The 19,831-nt window shown below is 40.2% G+C and overlaps 1 protein-coding gene across 3 annotated transcripts in view; it reads right to left on the minus strand.

Annotated features, from left to right (window-relative positions):
* PRKG1 (protein kinase cGMP-dependent 1) overlaps nucleotides 1-19,831 on the minus strand; it is a 503,334-nt gene that overhangs the window by 14,759 nt on the left and 468,744 nt on the right. For all 3 annotated transcript variants that reach the window (XM_080401614.1, XM_080401613.1, XM_080401615.1), the window contains 3 exons: nucleotides 18,810-18,906; nucleotides 4,961-5,100; nucleotides 806-895 (listed from right to left, as the gene is read on the minus strand). In XM_080401614.1, coding sequence (XP_080257740.1) covers nucleotides 806-895; nucleotides 4,961-5,100; nucleotides 18,810-18,906 — 327 coding nt within the window. The remainder of the gene's footprint in view (nucleotides 1-805; nucleotides 896-4,960; nucleotides 5,101-18,809; nucleotides 18,907-19,831) is intronic.

The raw sequence follows: 19,831 nt of genomic DNA on the forward strand, positions 1-19,831 counted from the left end.
TGCACCTCCTGCAATGCGTGGCTGCCATTCTCTGCTATCATACAGGGTGCCCAAAGTATTTTTTTACCCTTAAGAGAGTCTCACATTTCCCTATCAGGTGCTTGTGCCTCCAGGCAGGCTCACAAATGTGAGAAATGGTACTGGGGACACCAAGGACAGAGCTATACTTTCTATGGTTGCAAAAGGTTGTTGTTCTAGGTCAGGGGTCCTCAAACCTTTTAACCAGGGGGCCGGCGCGTGGATGAAGCGGCAGGCAGCCATCTGTGGCTGCTTGGTTTCACCCCCAACCCCCGGCGGGGGGGGGTCTGTAAATACCGGGGGCCGGATTGAGGACCCTGGGGGGCTGTATCTGGCCTGTGGGCCGTAGTTTGAGGACCCCTGTTCTAGGTGATTACAATTAAAATATGCTGCTGGCTATTTAAGGATGCCCCTTAGAGATGAAGACACAGGGGAAGGGCAGTCAAAGTCTTGTCATAGATGCAATTCATCACATGACCGCCACTTTTACCTTCTATATTTTTTCAGAGGCCATGACAAAGTAGCTCTGAAGAAGTCTCCACTTACATAAATCCTTGTACATGTTAGATACAACCTGAATCAGTCCTTATTCTCTGGTATAATGGGATTCACTTTGGTTTTAGTCAACTGCATAGGAATAAAAACAGCTCCTCATGTGTCTGCATTCTTAAATCAAATGTAGCATGTAAGATCCAGATTTTGTCCATGAAGGATAAAGACCTTTGATTATACAGAGGCATATTAGAAAATATTTTACTTTGTAGGACAAGAGTTTCTTACAACTCACCTGTCCCTGAGAATTGTCCAGAGCTCTCCACCTAGACAGGCTTCCATCAGCATGTACAGGTACTTGCTGTCCTTGAACGTCCTGTAGAGCCTGTCATTGTTAAACAAGAAAATCATAAATACATCCACCATACAAGCGAAGGCACCAAGCGTTCCCACTTCTCACAGACTGTGCACTTCATCCCAGGACACACCACAAGACTAAGGGTATCTTTCAGAGCTAGTGCTACATTTAAGGAGATCACTTCAACCTCTCTTCTTGGGTGGGAAATATTTCAGCAGAAAAGGATGGGTGGTGAAGCATATCGTGGACCCCAGAAGAAGAGGTCATCGCTCCTCTACGTGCTATATATAAAATCTGCCATTTCTAACGGCATAACCTGACATTCGGCTTTTCAGATGTGCTTGAAAAAGACTTCTCCTACCATTTTTTATAACATCCATACCATCTTATTCTCACTAGAGTCCAGCTGCTGATTGGCAGTCTTCCTTCCATTTGAATTATTTCAAAGGAGTACTGCCTGATTTGTGATTCATTTCAGAACTTAAACTCACTGATTTGGTAGAGTTTAAAGAGAATCCACTGACATGTAGTTGTCTGAAAGTGCTCTTCCTCTTCCTCCCAGGGACTGAATGTAGAAGAATTTCCTAAAGGGATAGACAGGCCAGGCTTTATGAACTTGTCCTTCTTCTCAAATGATATCTAAATTGTGTGGTAAAATCCATGCTCTGTGTTTTATATGACATATTAAATAAATGCAACTATAAAACTATGAAAATAAAAATAGGATATTCAGTATTAGCTGTTTTACTTAATTTTACTGTTGAAGTACTTCTGTATTTCTTGCTACATGTGTGGTTATATCAGTGCAGGTTGCCTGCAGGAATGAGCCCACTGCATGCAGATGCTGGAAAGGTTTCTTTGCAGCTGCACTGTTTAGAAATAAATTTTAAAATTCTGAGCTCTGCAGCAGAAAGGGATGCCGAAGGATATTCTGTTATGGGGTAATTGCTGCATTCATGAGAGTTTCCAAGAGTTAAAAATTAAAGGGCTGATGCAACACAATATAAATTAAAATAGGTCATTTTGCAGATCCTAGCTCTTCCCAGCTAGTGATAAATCCAGTTATTAATATCTTTTACAGAGCTGTGTGATGGACCAGGGGGAAAACACAACAGGAGTTGGCTCCTTTCAAAGGCATTCAGTTAAATATTAACTTAATGTACGTGGCAAAACATCCTGGCAGCTACAGCTTGGCTTCGATACTCCTTTCACATCATGATGCTAGACAACATTTGTCTCCTGTCTGTGTTTGTGTAGCATCCAGCACACAGTTTAGCAGCAGTAACCCACTCTATTTTTTGGCATGTTTAACAGAAAAAGATTCCAGTAGCTCAGATGTGATGTTAAGCAGGAGTTTGGGTACTGAATATGCTCGGAGCTTATCTACCTGGGAAGTATTCTATACCTAAAAGGTACTATTTGCAGCCACAACAAAATGCAAAGGAAAAAAAAATAAACCAGTGTTTCAGATCTTTCCTTATTCTAGTATTACCTATGCTGACATTTAAAACATCGGTTATAACATGTTTCTTCAAAAAAGTTGGAACAAACTTGCTGACCATTTCATATGGTTAAAATCTCTAGGTTTAACAAAAAATATACCCCATTTCTTGCAAGTTGGACAAAATCTATCTTAATATACATTTCATTTACATTAAGGTTTACATAAAACTTAACATATTCAAGAAACCAAAATATGAATAATTAAATATTTTTAATTGCTCAGTAATTAAAATGCTACTGAAATAAGGAAGTACTTTCTCTAGTTAAGGTAGTACTGCTGAAAAATTGCTTTCCAGAAAATTTTATGGGCATCAAATCTGGCCTAAAACGTGCAAAAAAATCAAATATTGTTTATTAACTGTAACAATTTACACATGATGAAACCGCACTATTTCAGTAGATCAGTCTTACGTTTGAGATGTCATAATATTTAAATTCATTTTTTTATTCATTTTCTTAATCATCTAAATATTTGGACATCCAGTGCAGACATCCACTGCTCAACACTTGCTCTACCAAACCCTGAGCATTTTGTTCTGTGAGATTTTTAGTTTAGCTATGAGAAAATTTTATTTAGTGGTACTTGGCGTCTTCTGCTTCTTTTGCCTGGTTTAATGCATTTTAATAACCAGACTGAACTATTCTTCAAAGATTTTTAACAAACACTTTCATGATGGATTAAGAAAATAATCGAGTTCTTTGGGAATTTTGTCTTGCCAGTTCTCACATCCCAGAGATTGTGTTCTAATTCCAAGATCATTTTAAACCCACTTTTCACCCAACACTTCAAAACACAATTAATCTACCAAAGTGGTAATTTTTCTACCCTAGCACCCAGAAAAGTGTTATCTCACCTGGCCTAGGAAAGGGTATATGAATAATTTTTGGATAGAAACTATAAGACAACTTCAAATCCTTGTGCATGTGCAGTAGAAGTGAGGGGGAAAAGCAGACACAGAGTTTGGTAAACCAGGTATTTTTTTTAGCTGTGGGACATGCAACAGTGAAAGGTTGGACTTTATGACTTATGAAGTCCCTTACCAGTGTAGGATTCTCACAGGGTATAAAAATAGTTGAGAGGCTGGTTACTGTAAAGGATGGGAATTATTGCATGATACGGAAGGAAAAGAGCTATGGCAAACACATCTTTTTCTCACTTGCCTGCTGAAGAATAAAAAGTGGGAATGAAGAAGTATTTATTTTATTAGCTATGAATATCAGGGGCTCCATTAGGAAATGTTTGCAGGCTCAGGCTTTTTACTTAAGAGGGGGTATTTCTGGAAATGGTGTCAAAATGCCAAGCCTCTGCTTGGCTGGCCCTGCACTTCACCTCTCTTTACAACCCCATTCCAAGACAACTCAGGCTTCAGAAAATGAATCTATAGGCTGAAATAGCCCGCAAGGTGTATTTGGCTCTAGCCTAGGTAACGGGGACATGTTTGTGAATTGAATATTGTGGCGTGAAGGAAACAGCAGTTGGATAGGATGTTGAGCTGCAGTTGTCACCCATGAATCAGAGGCGAAGCCGTGGGCTCTGGGGGAATCCCAGGGATCAACCCAGGAAGGAAACACCCTCTTAGTGACTGATGGGTGTCCATCCCAGCCATGCACTTGCCTTTGTATTTATCACAGGGGTTTGGTTTCACCCCTGGGTTAGTATGTCTCTCTGGAGCAATTTTTGGGAGCAGGGTTGATCTCCTTTGGCAAAAGGCAAGTACTTCAGGCATCTCTTTGAGGGTGGGATGAAGCGCCCTTGGCTTAGATCAGAGGCTGCCCTTTTAGATACCTCCAGCTCAGTGAAATGCATTTCCCTGCCAGAGATCTTCACAACCCACTGATCTTACCCTGACCTAAAATATACAAGGAACCACCTCTGTTTCCTGCTGAACAGATACTCACAATCCCTGAAGAGTCAGAGAACTTTGCTTATTAGGGTTAAAACAAAGAAAATGCCTGGCACCTGATTTTATTCACTGAAGAACAGCATCTGCTTAGGTCTGGGGGAAGGATATGGCTTTAGTGCATTTGTCCATGATGAGTCAAGGGATGCTGAACTGAATTTACGTAATATACCCTAAAGAGAAGCACTGGATACAACTCTCTATTCACATGGCAGCGCATGATCTCAAAAGATTAAACCCTGCCTTCCAGCTTCCCTTTGTGGGAAGGAAAACTCAGAAACTCAGAAGAAAAAGGAAAATTAACCTTGAGCAGGGGCAATGCCAAGTAATGGTGCATACATCTCCTGGGAGCATCACCTGCCAGCCTCATCAAGCTCTGCCAAGGCTACAGGCTGGGGGTGTGCCTGCTCCAGAAGCCACAAAGCCATGTGAGCACAGCACAGGGCCAAGGCAAACCAGTTAAGACTTGAGTTAAGTTTAGGCTTGGGTGGTTGTCCCCCATGGGCAGAGTAATCTCACGTTTACCTGGGAAAGACCTTAGTCCATTCACCCACAGTTCCTTGCAGGGAAGCTATGGCTAAAGGGTGTTTCTGGTGACAGATGGATTACTGCTATGTGGTTTTATGAAATGCCGAGATCACCTGTGCTTTGCTCCCCCACGGCAGCGCACAAGGCAAAGGGACAGTACCTCACGATGAAATCTGAGTGCGCGCTCTGCATGATCTGCTTCTCCGAGCGGATGTGCTCCTGCTGCCTTGTGTCCACGATGTGACGTTTCTTCAGTATTTTCATGGCAAACGTTTTTGATTCTTCGCTTTTCAACTGGACCTTGGGTAGAGAAGGCAAACACAATGGTTAGAAGCAGGATGCAAATGCCCTGCCAAGTTGTGACAGTCCAACTGCATGGAGACACAGTTATCCCACTACCCTACCTTCAAATAATTCTTTTCATCTCTTCAGTTATCAGCTTCATGTTGGTATAAACTGTATTTCTAAATGCTTGATCTATTGTTAAATGGAAAAGCCATTTCTAAAAATGTGTTTTAGGGAAAACCCAACTATCAGCGTTACTTAGGTCAGATGTTGCTAGCTAACGCACAACTTTCACAAAGCCTTTTTCTATAGCTAGCAAAAAATGCACTGGCTCTGGCAGGGAAATGCAGTCCTTGGATGTTTGTAGAGGATGAGCAGAGCTGGCTTTTCAAAGGCACTGCTTGGTCACGTCTTTACTTTTAACCTTAAGCCTCAGCAACCTATTTTTAGCCTGATTTCCTGAGATGAGGTTGAAGGGAGCTGTTTGCTTGCTCGCCGGTGTAACCCTGGTAACTTCTGAACCCTAAGCCATCACCAGCCTGCTCTGAGGGACCAGTACCCATCCCAAAGACAGCTGGAAGGCAGCCATTCTTTCCATCTTGGACATCCCCTCTTAGTCACCACCAAACAAGAAAGGAACCTCATCACTGACCTACCAGGCCTCTTAGTTTGCTAAATTCCCCCAGCAGCTGCTCACAATAGTATTGCCAGTTAAATGCTTTTTGCCCTTTACAGTAAGAGGTGCCATTTGGTGACTTCTATTTTGGTTTTCTTTTTGGAATTTGGCTTCCGCCAGCAGACAAGCAGCTTGACTGTCATCAAGCCCCATCAAAAATATAGCTTGTCTTTTATGTTAGAAGACAACACTTATGCAATCTCCATTTATTTAGTATAATACCTATTTTTATATTTTCTTGGTAACAGATATGTGGGCTGATATGCGACATGGCACCTTCCACACTCTTCCCAGGCTGCATACCCTAACCTTGAACAGTTTCCTCTGCATATGCTTTGTTTATGTAAAGGTTCAAGTTGCACAGAAAATCAAGGAGGGATGGTATCCTCAGCATTCCATCTTTGTCAAAAATCAAACTGGTACTCTGATGTCCACAAAGACACATACAGGTTAAGAAAATCAAACCCAAAAGGGCAATTGTCAGCTGGCAAAGAGATTTCCACCACCACCACAAGTAATTCAGAAATAAACCCTAATAAATGAGAGTCCACCCATTTACGGCCAAAGTTTTCATCACTAAGTTCTTCAGTATGTATATATGCATGCATTCCTTTATCTGTTTTAAAACCACTCAGGGTTTCAGCCTCCAGATTTGTGGCTTCTTATTTTCTCCATGGCTGCAAGTATTTCCAAGACCACATGAAACTTTTCTTTTTCCAAAGGGACTATTCTGTATTTTACGCTGAGACTCATAACTATTATCTTTGCATGAAGCCTGTTTGCCATTTAATCTTCAGGGAAACAGGGTACAAAGACCTAAACAATCCACATAAAATAAAGAAAAACATTTTTCCTCATCTATGCAGTAGAGCTGCTCAGTTATTTTTTGAACGGGTGCTACACAGTGCTGCCTTTGCTCTGTGGTTTGACCACAGCTCAAAGCAGAAAGAAATTCTGCCTTTATGGCAGACTGAAAGTGATAAAAACATTTTGGTTTGGGGTTAGGCTTTGGGGTTTTTTTGTTTCATTTTGAATAAATGGCATATGAACTTCAGCTCAACTGTTTCAAATAAATCATTTGATATCATTGCATCTAAATCAAACCAGGCTGTTTCAGGGGAGCAGGGAAAGGAGTGAGGTGACATGCAGGTAATGAAGACATGATGAAAGTTAAGGTAAAATCTGGGCTGAGCAGAACTTATCAAAACTTGCAAAAAAACCCATTAAGGTTTATTATGACTAGAGCATATACTTCTGGAGAAATTATGCCTCTTGCTTTTGATAGTAATCCAGATTGCCTGGTTTCCCATCAGACCTGTCCATCTGGTGATGGACAAGCACAATCAGCTGCAACACAAATTATTTCAAACAAAAGCCTGTGCAAATCCCTATTAGATATTATGGGTCAGATTCGTTTTCTTTCAGCCTGTATTTTTTTAAGGTTAGGTTGTTCACAGACAAATAATAATGAACAATGGAACCAAGAGAGTAGCTCCAGTAGCAAAATTGAACACTTCTTGGTCAATGTGGACATGGAACTTTTTAAAAAAAATAATATTTAGCACTCTAAACCTACTTGAAACATAATTTCCTATTTTCCTAATTTTAATCTGTACTAGACATTAGTGTTAAAAAAAACACAACTAACTGATGGAGACCTGTATGAATAAATTCCAATATTACAGAATAAAGGGTACTACAAATAATTCCCAGCATGTCCACTTCAGGTATTATGATTTTAATACCATGGATTCTGACTACCTGATTTTTCTCTTTCATTAATAAGACATTTCTTTTATTAATTACTGGTTTTTTTTTTTCAGGAATGCCTGTGCACACAATGGAGGGGAAGTAACCTGCTTTCCTATACATACTTGCACTTGTACAGGAAGGAAATTACTAAGAGGAAGCAGAAGGCAGTAGTTTTATTTGGTGTTTCATAATGTTATCACTGCCACAAATGTTTAAATATAGAACAATCAGGTGGCTACAATCAGCTAATGCAAGACTTTGACCTAATGCCACAGGAGAATTTAGATCCATTTTCCATTCCCACTACTCTTGTGCTTCATAAGGCAGAGGATTTGCAAGAGTTTTGATAGTGTGGGGGTATAAATTTGCATTAAATGTGCTGATGCTCCAAAACAAGCTGTAAAGGCACAAAATCTAAGGCTTAAATTTTGGATCAACTGGTGGTCCATCTGTAAAATAAAACCTGCAACTTCTCCTTCTTCAATATGGCTGAGTCCTCTCCATGCTTTGGTGTTTCTGCCAAATGCGGTAATGAAGACGACTATTTTTATGATGTAAATCTGGGGAGCTCCAGGTGATTTCTATAATTCTTACAAACAGTAATTTTTAATATTAAGCTCAATATAATTTCAAAAGTAGAAAAAAAAAAACATCCACAAGTCACTCGGACTTCTTTTTATGTAATAATAATAATAAAAAGGATCACCATTGAGAAGATGAGAATCGGCTGCTGAGAAGAACACTTTGTCCTTCAAGTATAATGAGAAAAATAACTCACAGAGCCACAGAAGCCACAAGGATTTTGACTCACAGCTCAGAAGAAGGGGGATACGTTAGGCAGGAAGCTTAGCCTCCCAAAGACACCCACCACAAAAATCTCCCAAATGCTTCAGAAAAGGGAAAAGTATGCAGTTTTCCATGGAAGGCAGTTTGCAATGAAGCCACCCTTGCTACACAAATCATGAGATCAGTTTTCACTCAATGGGAAGCAACATCTTACTATTTCAAAGGCCCCAGGACAATTGATTCAGTGGAGATCTCCTGGTGTCCTGGGTTTCAATCACTCTGAGTGTAGCTGAACCACTAAGAAGATCGACAAAGGGTAATCACCAGCTTCCATATCTCTCAATCTCTTTTTGCAAGTTAAAAGAATTTCTGGTCCTTTGTCCCCTTTTTTCACTCCTCTCCTCACATTGACCTCACTCAGTCACTGCCCTTTCACCAGCACAAAAATCTCCAAAATTATCTCTCTTGGAGATTCCGCACACTGGCAGTAAGAGCAAACATCAAAGTCACTGAAAACGTCCAGATTCAACAATAATATTAAACCTGCCTATCTGCTGAAAGGCCCAGTGGCAGGGAAAAATTAGAAATAAAATTTATAGCACTGAGTATACTCCTTTTTCTCTCCACCTTCATACACACATTTCAGCTTTCCATTTATGTCCGTCTCATCATTGCACTCTGGCACATGGTCCATGGCTGCAATTCTGCCTCCACCTTGCATGGACTTAATTGCAAAACGCAAAGCAGGCTGAACAGCAAACCTCCACCAAGAGCAGACCCATACTATCCTTTCTAGTGTAATAATCCCCAAAATAGTGAACCCTGGTAAAGCTGTAGTTACTACTGATACTCTCCTGGTCAGATCCCTCCTGGTGAATCTGCTTGAGATCTTGCCCTCTCTGTTACAAATGAACCTCTGGAGGAGGATATAAGCCCTTCCAGTTGTGGAACAGGAATATATTTTCTCCCCCAAAACACAAGAAAATACAATAGGGAATGTAGTTAAATAAATTCCAAACACCACCTTAAAGAGGTGATGTACGAAGCCAGAGAGAGAAGAGGTAAAATTAAATAATTAGGTCATTCTGCAGGACTCTGATCCAGGAAATGAACTGTATCCCAGTGACAAAAATAACAGCAGAAATGCTGTTTATCACTAAATGAACCAACTGTAGAAGCAAAACAGAATAAGAAACAGTTGGTTTTATTTTGCATACGTATGTATTTGCATAGTGATATAAAATACATTGCATATATGTTTATATGAATATCTACTATAAATATAAACCCAGAAATATTTTTGCACAATATTCTGGTCCAAGCACTGTGGTGATGGGATACCACACATTTGGAGCTGTGGCTACATCTTCAACCACCAGATATTAACTGGACAGGGCTACATGAGAAGTTATACCTCCATCTTTTATCTCCCTCCTATCACATGAACTCACAGCAATTGCCAGCCTCATGAAGACCCAGCTATTCCTGTCCTTCACGTGTGACACCCGCCCAGACCTCTGAAGCAAGGAAACCCCATGCTATCGGGGTGGACGGGAGTTGAAGAAAGCAGCTTTCTTCTGTGCTAGCCCCACAGCTGCCTTCTCCCTCTGTCCCTTGCGGTCATGTGGGAAGCATTGTCCACCCAGTGTCACGGCCTTTGGCTGTGCTTCAGTGTTGTGCCCCATTCCCATGTGACCAGGTGGTTTTTTGGCAGCTTGAGTCATCATGACAAAGCTGCCCCTGAGCGAACCCAAACAGATGGGTCACTATCTGAAAATACACTCAAGGAGAAGTTCCCTTGAAGAGGACACAGCAGGGAAACAGCCTTCATTCTGCTGCTAATAAGCTGAATTCACAGGACTATCTTTTCAGCATTGAGAAAATAATGCTGCTTCAGTAAAGAAACTAAAAAGGCCATTAGGAAGGGGGTGAAGATGTCTTGGTAGCGAGTTGAGCAGAAGAGGAATGCTACAAGACTGGGACAAGATGAAAGCACAGAGGAGAAGAGGAAAAGAAAAGAAGAGAGAAGGAGAGGAGGAGAAGGAGAAAAGAAAAGATCCAACCTCTCTTGCTTTTCCAAGTCCTTGTTTCATTAGGTCTCAGCTAGCTCCTCCTGGGCTCTCTCTGCTTATATGAAAATGTTGGAACTGCTCCAAAAGTGTTGCTTTATGGTGTATCAACTTCTGCAACTTCCCAAACATACAGTGGTGTTCTTTTAACACAGCTATAATTCATGTACAAATAAATATGGTTTTACACCTTAGTGCTTTTTCAGACTTTCTGGGAAAATGGATATCGATGAGACAAAATCCAGACCTCAATGGAAAAAAGAAAAAATGGGTGTATCTGTTTCTTATCCTTTCTCTTGCTCTGCCTTTATTTAATATAAATCATATATGTATATTATATATCTAGTCTGCAAGGTGAGCAATTTCCATGTTACTCCAGTGAGAGCTGAACTGATACAATGCAAAGTGACCTTGACAAACTGTAAACACTAATAAATATTTACCAGAACGTAGAAAAATCCCCCAAAGAAGGTTTTTTTTTCAGTGAAGACTTGTGAGGTGCCTGAACTTTGCCATACCTAGCCTGAGGATATGCTATTTTAAGTGCATCTATCTCATTCATGCCCAGTCTCCTATTCCTGCATGGAGAAGACAGCAAAGAACTTCTGATTTTCTGAATTCCTGTTTACCACAGATGTTGTGCCTGTGAGTTGCAGCTCTTGCATGGCTGTGGGTTTTCCAAGAAGCCCTATTATTGTGGTTCTTTCTCCCAGGAGCTGCAACACACAGTATTTGCCGCTATGGTACCCTGTGCAGACCCCTGAAGCCATGAAAGAGCAACAGACCCAAAGGCATGAAAGCAAAGAATATTTATATTTGTAGTTTATCCTTCCTTCATTTTGGCAACTACATAGAGGTTACATCAGGAATGGTGTTTGCCATTCAAAAATCTCCAGATTTCTTCTCACTGATATAATGGAGGTATTTGAACATGAACTTTCACAGCATCTGGACACCACACTCACAAAAAACTTGCTCAGAAGCCTATTCTGCTCATCTTCAAGGGAGCTGGCCATGCTCCCAACTAAACGGGAACACACAGGGAGGAGAGTTTGTGCAAGTAAAAAATATTTCGTTTACTCTGGAGATGTGGCTTTTTCCTAAATACACAGTAATGGTGAGCTGTCAGGAGCTGGACAGAAGCTTTTCTTGAACTCTTGTGTCCATGACTCACAGACAGGTTTCTTGTTGCTCATGTCTCCCATTGAACTACCTGTGTGGGTGCACCGATACCCGATAAAGAAGCTTTTCCAAAGGCCTTCTGCTAGCTGTGTGTTTTGCTAAATTATTCGGATATAATGGAGCCAGAAATCTGTGCTGTCATGAAACATGAGTATCTTTGTATCATGTTAAGTAACAATCAACTCAACTGCAGCGCTTAGGAACTGAAGTGCAAATGCTTTTGCTTGCTTGGTATGTCCAAGGTCCTTTATTTTCTGCCGCTTCCCAGCTAGATGCATTCGAACAAACAAAAATAGCAGCAGCTGTTGCTGAGCACAGCACTTGCAAGCTGAGCTCTCCTACTCCCAACAGCTGAACTGCTGCATGAACAAAGTGGTGACTTCTCTCTCCCAGCAAAAGAGTACAGCATGCTTTTAGTACTAAATATATTTATGTTCTTCCAGGATGAAACAGATTACCCCATAATAATATTCTTTGCCTTACAACTAGCATTCTTGCCAGCATTTCTTTCTATTTGGGCAAGCGAGGAAGTACCTTGCTCATATTTATGCCTTCAAAGCCTGCTCTGGTACTGGAGTTCTCTGTTAGGGTTTTAAAGGTATTTACACGTCTCCTTAAGGCCATATTCAGCCTGCTCTCCTGAGCTAAGGCTCAGGGAGAAATTGTAGTTTGCATATCCAAATTATAAATAGGCTACATGGTGCTTCTCATTATAGCCTTTCCACCTCATATTCAACATCACGTTAGTTTTGGGTTAGCTGTATGCTGTGTGAACAGGCATGGTGATTGGACTGGGTTAGGTTGGCAAGTAAGTCAAGACTAAAAGAAAAGATCTAAGATGACAAGAAAAACCATGGAGTAAAAATTAAGTCTTTAAGATATACTGTAGGCTGAAATTTTGAAGGATGAATCAAGAATTAATTACAAGTGGGCAGCAGGGTCAAAACTGTCCATGACAGTGACCTCATTTTCTTTGAAAATGTCTGAATTCAATTGGTTGGGAAAGCACTAAATGTCACATCACAATCTGAGTGCTGTGGGACTCTACAGGAAAATAAACTGCAAAATTACTCTGTGAATACACCTAAGTACACACCAAAAAATGCACAGTCCTTAGAAACCCTCAGCTATTTAACAATTAAAGTTGCTTCATCAAATACTCAACTGTGCTAAAAACCTGTAATCCTGTGTTCTGATCCTTGTACTGAAAATTGATATTCAGTGCTTGACAACAGGCACAACTAAGATTTTATAAGCAAAGACATTGGAAATTATATTTAAATTTGTGTCTTTCTGTGAAGCCCAGAGGTAAATACTATTTTTCAAAAATGTCTAGAAGGTAAAGGCTAAAAAGCAGTGAGGAATGTAAACTGTTTCATGCATAAAATCATTCCAATAAAAAGTAAATAGCAGAAGAAGGGTTATATAACTAAAATATGCAAAACCAAATGGAAAAACTCACTACTGTGGTTTCTTGAAAACATCAGATGGATCTCAATTCTCCAACCATACATGATCCTGCCCTGCTCTTCAGTTTGGCTTTGCTCACAATAAAGCACCTATTTTTATGTCCTATTCCTGCCTCCAACCAGAGCTGAAGCCTCTGGCTTGACCAGCTCATAACCTGATTTGGCCTCTGACAATATTTGGTGGGCCACAAATGGCTTCTCATCTTTCCAAACTTTGACAACACCCTTTTGATTAACACACAACCTCTGAGAATATGTTTCCATCTACAAAGGATGTATTTAATTCCATTAGCAATTAAAAATCTAAGGAAAACCATTAAAAAAGCTCTGCAGTGGTCCAGCTCCATCTCACAGCATCATTAAAATTATGTGTCCTGAATCTAGTTAAGAAGGGAAGGAAGAAAAAAGGCCAAATCCTCATAACCAGCAGTTTACTCAGCTCAGTAGCAGCAGTTTCATTGTCAGATGAATGTGGCGTTTACTCAGGCACCTGATCTTCAAATCCCTTACTTAAATCTCAGTTTCTTCACCTTGACAGCATTCAAAATTCCCATTCTTTCAAAAGGAAGGAGGCAAAAGGATTTCTGACAAAAAAATAATCAAGATGTTTCACAGAGAAGACAGATCTTTCTAATAAAAAGCTTCGTAATAGCTGGAAAAAAACGGTAGCTATGCAATTGGAAAATTTCACTAATAAATATCTGAATTATGCATCTGTCATTCTATTGGAAGACAATTACGTTGGGTTTTTTTCTCGCCATCTAATTAATTCACTAATGGTTTTGTTTACCAAACAGGCTAGAGGCTATAATAAATTTGATTGCACTTCATAATCTGTGGCCAGATTTCTCTTAAAACATGAATAAAAATGAAAAATGCTGTACTGTCCATTATATGAAGGCCTTGTATAGCCCCAGTAAAATGTGGCTGCAACAAAGGCTTCGGTTTTATGTGTATGTCTTCATTAATATCCATATTGTAAAGGAGTTTAGCTTTCAGTAGCCACCATCAAGCCAAAATGACTTCAAGGGGGTCTCGTCTAGTATATGACACCATAAAACATTTTCATTAATGGCTTGGATTATGAAATAAGAAGAATGTTATTAACTTTGCAACTATTAAAATCAAGCCAGAGAGGTCTGGGAGCACTTTTGAGAAAAGCAAGGGAATTAAACTAATTTTTACAAATTGAAGCAATGACTTGAAATAAAATGGACACCATTTAGCAGTGGCAAAGTGCTGCCCCTAGCTGTCCAGCTCTATCTGATCAGAGGAAGGTCCAGGTTGGACTAATGTGCCTGGTTTGGGCATCGCTCTAAAGAGGTGAGAGCCAGCTGGAGACTGAGGAACAAGAACTATCACAGGCCTAGAAAGCACGAATTACATGTAAAGCTCAAAAGCGGCACATTCTTTTAAAGAAAAGAGTTCTTCAGGTTCATGCGATAACAGTCTTCAAACACGTACAACCCAGCCTCAAGGGTTGTATGCGTTTGTATTTCAAGCCTACCACAGGCTACAGCAGGGAGATGTTAAACATTAGGGAAAACCTTCTTAGGAACATCCTTCCCTGAAGACTTTAACAAGAAATTAAGGAAAACTGTTCAGAAGTGGTTAGGTATACTTTACTCTGCCTGGATGATAATCTCTTCAGGTCCCTTCCAGCCCAAGGTTTAATGGCCACATAGTTGAAGTGTGTGCTCTAAGTGCCACCAACTTCCACAAAACTGCTGAAAGTTAAAGAATATGATTAAATGTTTTGTCAAGTCAGGGCTAAAAACTGAGACTTTCCTTATACTGCCTATTGCCTGCTGCCTTCAGGATGTCCCACGCCTTATGTTATCCACAGGACTGCAGAAGGCACAGCTCCCTCCAAGCTTGTATGTGCAGGGACGGTGGGTAAGTTTATAGGTTTTCACTGGCGTATCTGTCCTGAGAAGTGAAGAAAGGTGTAGCTGAAAGCAAGTCTCAATCAAGCTTGTGATGGGGTGTGGAGAAAATGCATTATTTTTGTGATTTTATAAAAACAGGAGTGATTTAAAATCTCTTTCCCCCATCACCGAGTGATTGTTGGAAGTGATAACTGTGTAAATCAATGTAACGAAAAGGCATGTGTTCAGGCATGGACCCGATTTTCAGTCTACCTGTGCTCAGCCATCACTGACATGAATTGATTTTGCAGCAATAATGACTCTTATCCTGTATGTTCAGATACTACAATACATTTATTTCAGAGCTGTCTAAAATAATCTTGATTTAAATCCAAAATAACTGACCTGGGGCAGATGATTAGAAGCACAGAACATAAATAAAAAGGAAATTATAGAACAAAGACAAGAACAATTAAGTTCAGGAGAGATGATTTATGAAGGCTGAGGATACCTGACCTACATCCCTGTCCTCTGCAAAGTGGTGCTTTGTGGGACATGAACCTGAGATGACACTCCCTGTTTCAATGTATTATTGAGGCACCTGGATCCCAACACAGAAGATGCTTAATTGACATAGTGCTGAGAAGCTGAGCTGCAACAAATAGTGGATGCATCTGTTAATCTATGCTATTAAAAACCAAAAAGTCTGCTCCTACTGTTTTCTTTCTGCCCTCCTAGGAGAGGTGCCCACCAGCTGGGCAACACATGTCCCAGAGCAACTTGCACCTACTTGGCAGCCGCCTGAAATGCAGGAGGGTTGTCCTAGGAATGTGGCACCAGGCAGCCTTGGGCAGACTGTGGTCTCTGCAACCTGCCTGTTTGCTTTGCAAACACTTGAGGATCACACAGGCCCTGCTATAAGTGAACAAAAGCCTTTATGTGCTCTTGTTCCAGTGGCAGAGCTGATCCCTGTCTAAAATAGCACAGCCACTACTCAGCTGGTTTCCCCCCTTGAGAGAAGCCTGGATAAAAGTTGATTCCTTGGTCCAGATGTGGATGAAAAGGAAGAACAGCATCCACAATGACAAGATAGGTTTCAAGAGGCATCAGGTAGCCATCAAAAAAACTGAGCAAATGACATTCAACACCAATGCAAATATGTGGGAAATGTCTCTTGACACACAAAAAATACAACTACTTAGAAAAGCAAGACAAAAAGATATTTCCACCTGTAATCTCCACAGAATTGAAAACAATTGAAATTTTAGGCTGTTTCGCCTAAAAGTCATGTACTTGTGTATGAATGCATTGAAGGGGTGACCTCTCCAAACAGCCAGCATTCACAGAAGTGCCTGGAAAACCAGCATGTATTTATACAAACCACACCCCAAAATTAGGAAATTAAAATGCAGACCAATGGGAGCATTATTCTTTCTTGGCCAGCAAGACTCATACAAAGTCCTAGACATTCCACTTTCCAACCAGACACCAGCAGTTGCCCTCTTAAAGGGTATGGAGATGCCTTGGGCAGCGCTTACCCACAGCAGCCAACATTAAGCTATGAAAATCCTCTTCCTTGCAATGTGCTTTATTTATTTGATCAATTTTACTCTTGAAAAGTGCAAAGATGTGAATGTTTTCTAGGAAGAAACTCCAATACTGTTGTACACTAGCAGGCACACTAACACACTCAGGCAATAAAAGAGTCAATCCCTCCAATACATTTTGCATTAATTCATTTTTTTAGCCTTAAATCACAAAACATATTTTTCATGGAGAAGACAGAAGCAAGAGGTAGCAATTATAGGCTCGATTTTGACAAAAAAATATATTTCTTGTTTTAATAACAGAATTTCCCTCAGTGGTAAAGAAAAAAAATAAGATCTGGAGTGTTAAGCTAAATGTTTAAGTATCTTTTATCCTTCTGTGTGCAATTCAGTATTAGTCAAGGACTACAGAAAATTACTTTAACCAGTATTTTTCTGCTTAGGAGAGAGGCACTCACCCCTGAAGAAAACCCCTACAAGGTGATGGAAATATTTTTCTCATCAGTAGCCTTTGGCAGGCTGCATAGGTGACACCAGGGCTTAAAGGAGGCTTCTGAGACTTGGACATCTCCTTAGAATTAAATATTTCTACCTGATTCTGATCTAATACACTGAAGTGACACATCCACTCCTGCACACCCAGCCAAGTGTCATACATCGCTAAGATTTAGTTTTTGTCAACAACTTAAAGCTTCCAAATTAATTCTGTGAGCAGCCAGAGGTAGAGGACTGGCCCACGGCCATCAGTAACAGTCCAAATTGCTTTCATATCTATGTGGTTTGAGGGTCATATAAGCAACCCCTCATGAAGACAAACTTCTGCACCTTCCCAGGAACATCTTGAGGTTTTCAAACATCTTGACAGCGTGCATCAAAGAAGTCTTAAATATGAAAAAAAATCTCATAAGCTTCAAAACGAGCCCCAAACTGGTGGGTCCCACACTACAGGTCACCTCAGGTAGAGAAGCTAGCAGGGATGTTAATTCAGGAGACAATTCTCCTGAGATTTATGCTATTGTCAACAGAAGGTGAAAGGCCTTCAGAAGAGAGGCTGAGTGCAACCCGAATTAAACCCCTGCTCTAAAGCACCCTCAGCAGCAGATGACTATAGGAGGCGTGGGGAAAGGACAGCCTTCCCAGGCTATGGAGGAGCTCTTGTGACTCTCTTCCAAAACAACAGTTGCTAAGAGCAAATAAATAAATAAATAGATAGATAAATAATACATACAAACCCAAACCCCAGGAAGGGACCAGCGTTCTCACATACACGCTTTCTTCTGCATGATTTTACATACATCCAAACGGGGAAAGTCAGACACAAATCACATGGAGTGAGTTGCACTTTTAACACAGAATTTACCTGTTATGTCACAAATAATCACCCAAACACTTAATTTTGCTAGTTTTCCAATTCCCAGCACTACACATGTTTTTCCCTCCCGCAGGGTTATGGAGCGGGGATTTCCCCCAAATTCTGTGATGGCAGCAGTAACTGTTCCCTTTACTGTTCCTAATTTACAGGAGTTCCTAACATACTGTACAAGTGTCCAGTATCAGAAGCTCCTCTGTGGTCAGCACTGTGATGAAAACTAAGCTCCCTCTTTCTATTCTAAGTTTTTAGTTTTATGTGATATTACAAACGGGTCATGCAACGGCTACCATTTCAGTCTCCTCCTGCTTGGACTTTATTTTAATGAAGACTGCAGAGCTCTAAATCCAAGCAGCACAAAAAGCAAGCTCAGATCTTGTCCTTTCTTTAAAATTCTGCAAAAAATAAGTAGTTTTCTGTGAAGTGTCATAGTTCAGACATTGAATGTACAGCTTTCATGACAACCAAGTAGAACTATCTCCAGACCTGAATTAGAAACTACTTAGAAGAGACATTGTACTATTAATCCAACTTTGGTTAAGTAAAATTTTAGGCTGCTCTTTCAGTCTTAGCCCTCACCAGCCACAAAATTATTCAGGTTGTTTTTAAAAGGCAATCAATGCCATAAACACAGGACCACTTGGAGAGAGGTGTGTGCTTATCTCTCAACTTAGTACGTAAATCTCAACTTAGTACGTAAATACTTCCTGGTAACTGCAAAGCATTTATTTTTTTATTATTATATTTTTATTTATAAATTTATATATTTATTTATAAATAATTTATAAATTTATATATTTATTTATAAATATTTTTATTTATCAGGAAATGTAATTCAGCTTTCTTCAACCATTAGAAAACATGTAATCCCATCACCTAATTTTCTTCCAGGTGATAATAACAGGTGATTATTCAGGTGATAATAACAAAGAAAAATTGAAAGACTCGTAACACAGTATTTATTCTAGGACATCACACAAATTTCAAAGAAAAAAAGTTCACCTACCAGCTCAACTCGTCCAAACCCTCCTACTCCAAGGGTGTCAATGATGTTGAAATCAGACAGTTTCAGGTTGGCGAAGAAGGCAGCTTCGGCTTCATATCTGGATTTTTTTATGCGAAAAAATGGAAATCTCTTAGAGGTGCAAACATGAGTACTGTGCAATACCATACCCAAATGGCATGAGTGTGGAACAGCTTTTACCTGCTTAATTTCCATCTTATCTCTTACAGTTTGCTTTTATTCACACTCATAGTTTTGCTGGTCCCAATTATAGTATTGCTCCGATGCGCACGGTTTTCCAAGTGAGAAAAGCAAACATACCTACTGCATGCCTACAATGCAAATGTCTGGTACTGCAATTCAGCTCCAGTTACCCAGCAAATGCTACATTTTGACATTTTCTATTGATCTTCTCGTGGGTGGGGTTTTTTTTTTGGTGTCTTTAAGTATTTTTGGAAGATAAAGTCTCTCATAGGAGTTTCTCTTATCCACAGGCTGGCAGTAGTTTCTATAAATGTTTATTGAAAGTGGCAAGATCATTAAGGTCCCTGGAGAGAAATCACAGCCAGGTTTTATGAAATTAGATCCAATAAGCTGCGGGCTGGTGTGCAAATGCCTGGAATGAATGACTTCAGTCACATATCAACATTCCTATAAGAATATCTTCACTTCTTTTCCTTCTAATAAATTCACTAATAAACGTCCCAACCCAGGAGGTCCCAAAATCCAGATGCTCTTTCTTTAGCCCATGTCCAACTGGCTCACAACACAAGTTCACCAAGCCCTTGACTAAGGAAGCATGCAAATCGAACACATGCAAGCCTGCCAAAATAAGCTTCCCATGACTATCCTCATGAATATGATTCCTCTAAAATAGCTCCTTGTCAAGGTTTACAGTATTTTTAGAAAGGCTCAGAGGGGAAATGGATGAACAGGATCCACCCACTCAATAAAGTTTGACATTCAGCTGCTGGAGAAGTCCCCGTGCATGTACAACCTTTGGCTGCTGCTGACACAGACTTGTA

Source organism: Falco punctatus (assembly GCF_963210335.1).
Source record: "Falco punctatus genome assembly, chromosome: 9".
Taxonomy (NCBI): Eukaryota; Metazoa; Chordata; class Aves; order Falconiformes; family Falconidae; genus Falco; species Falco punctatus.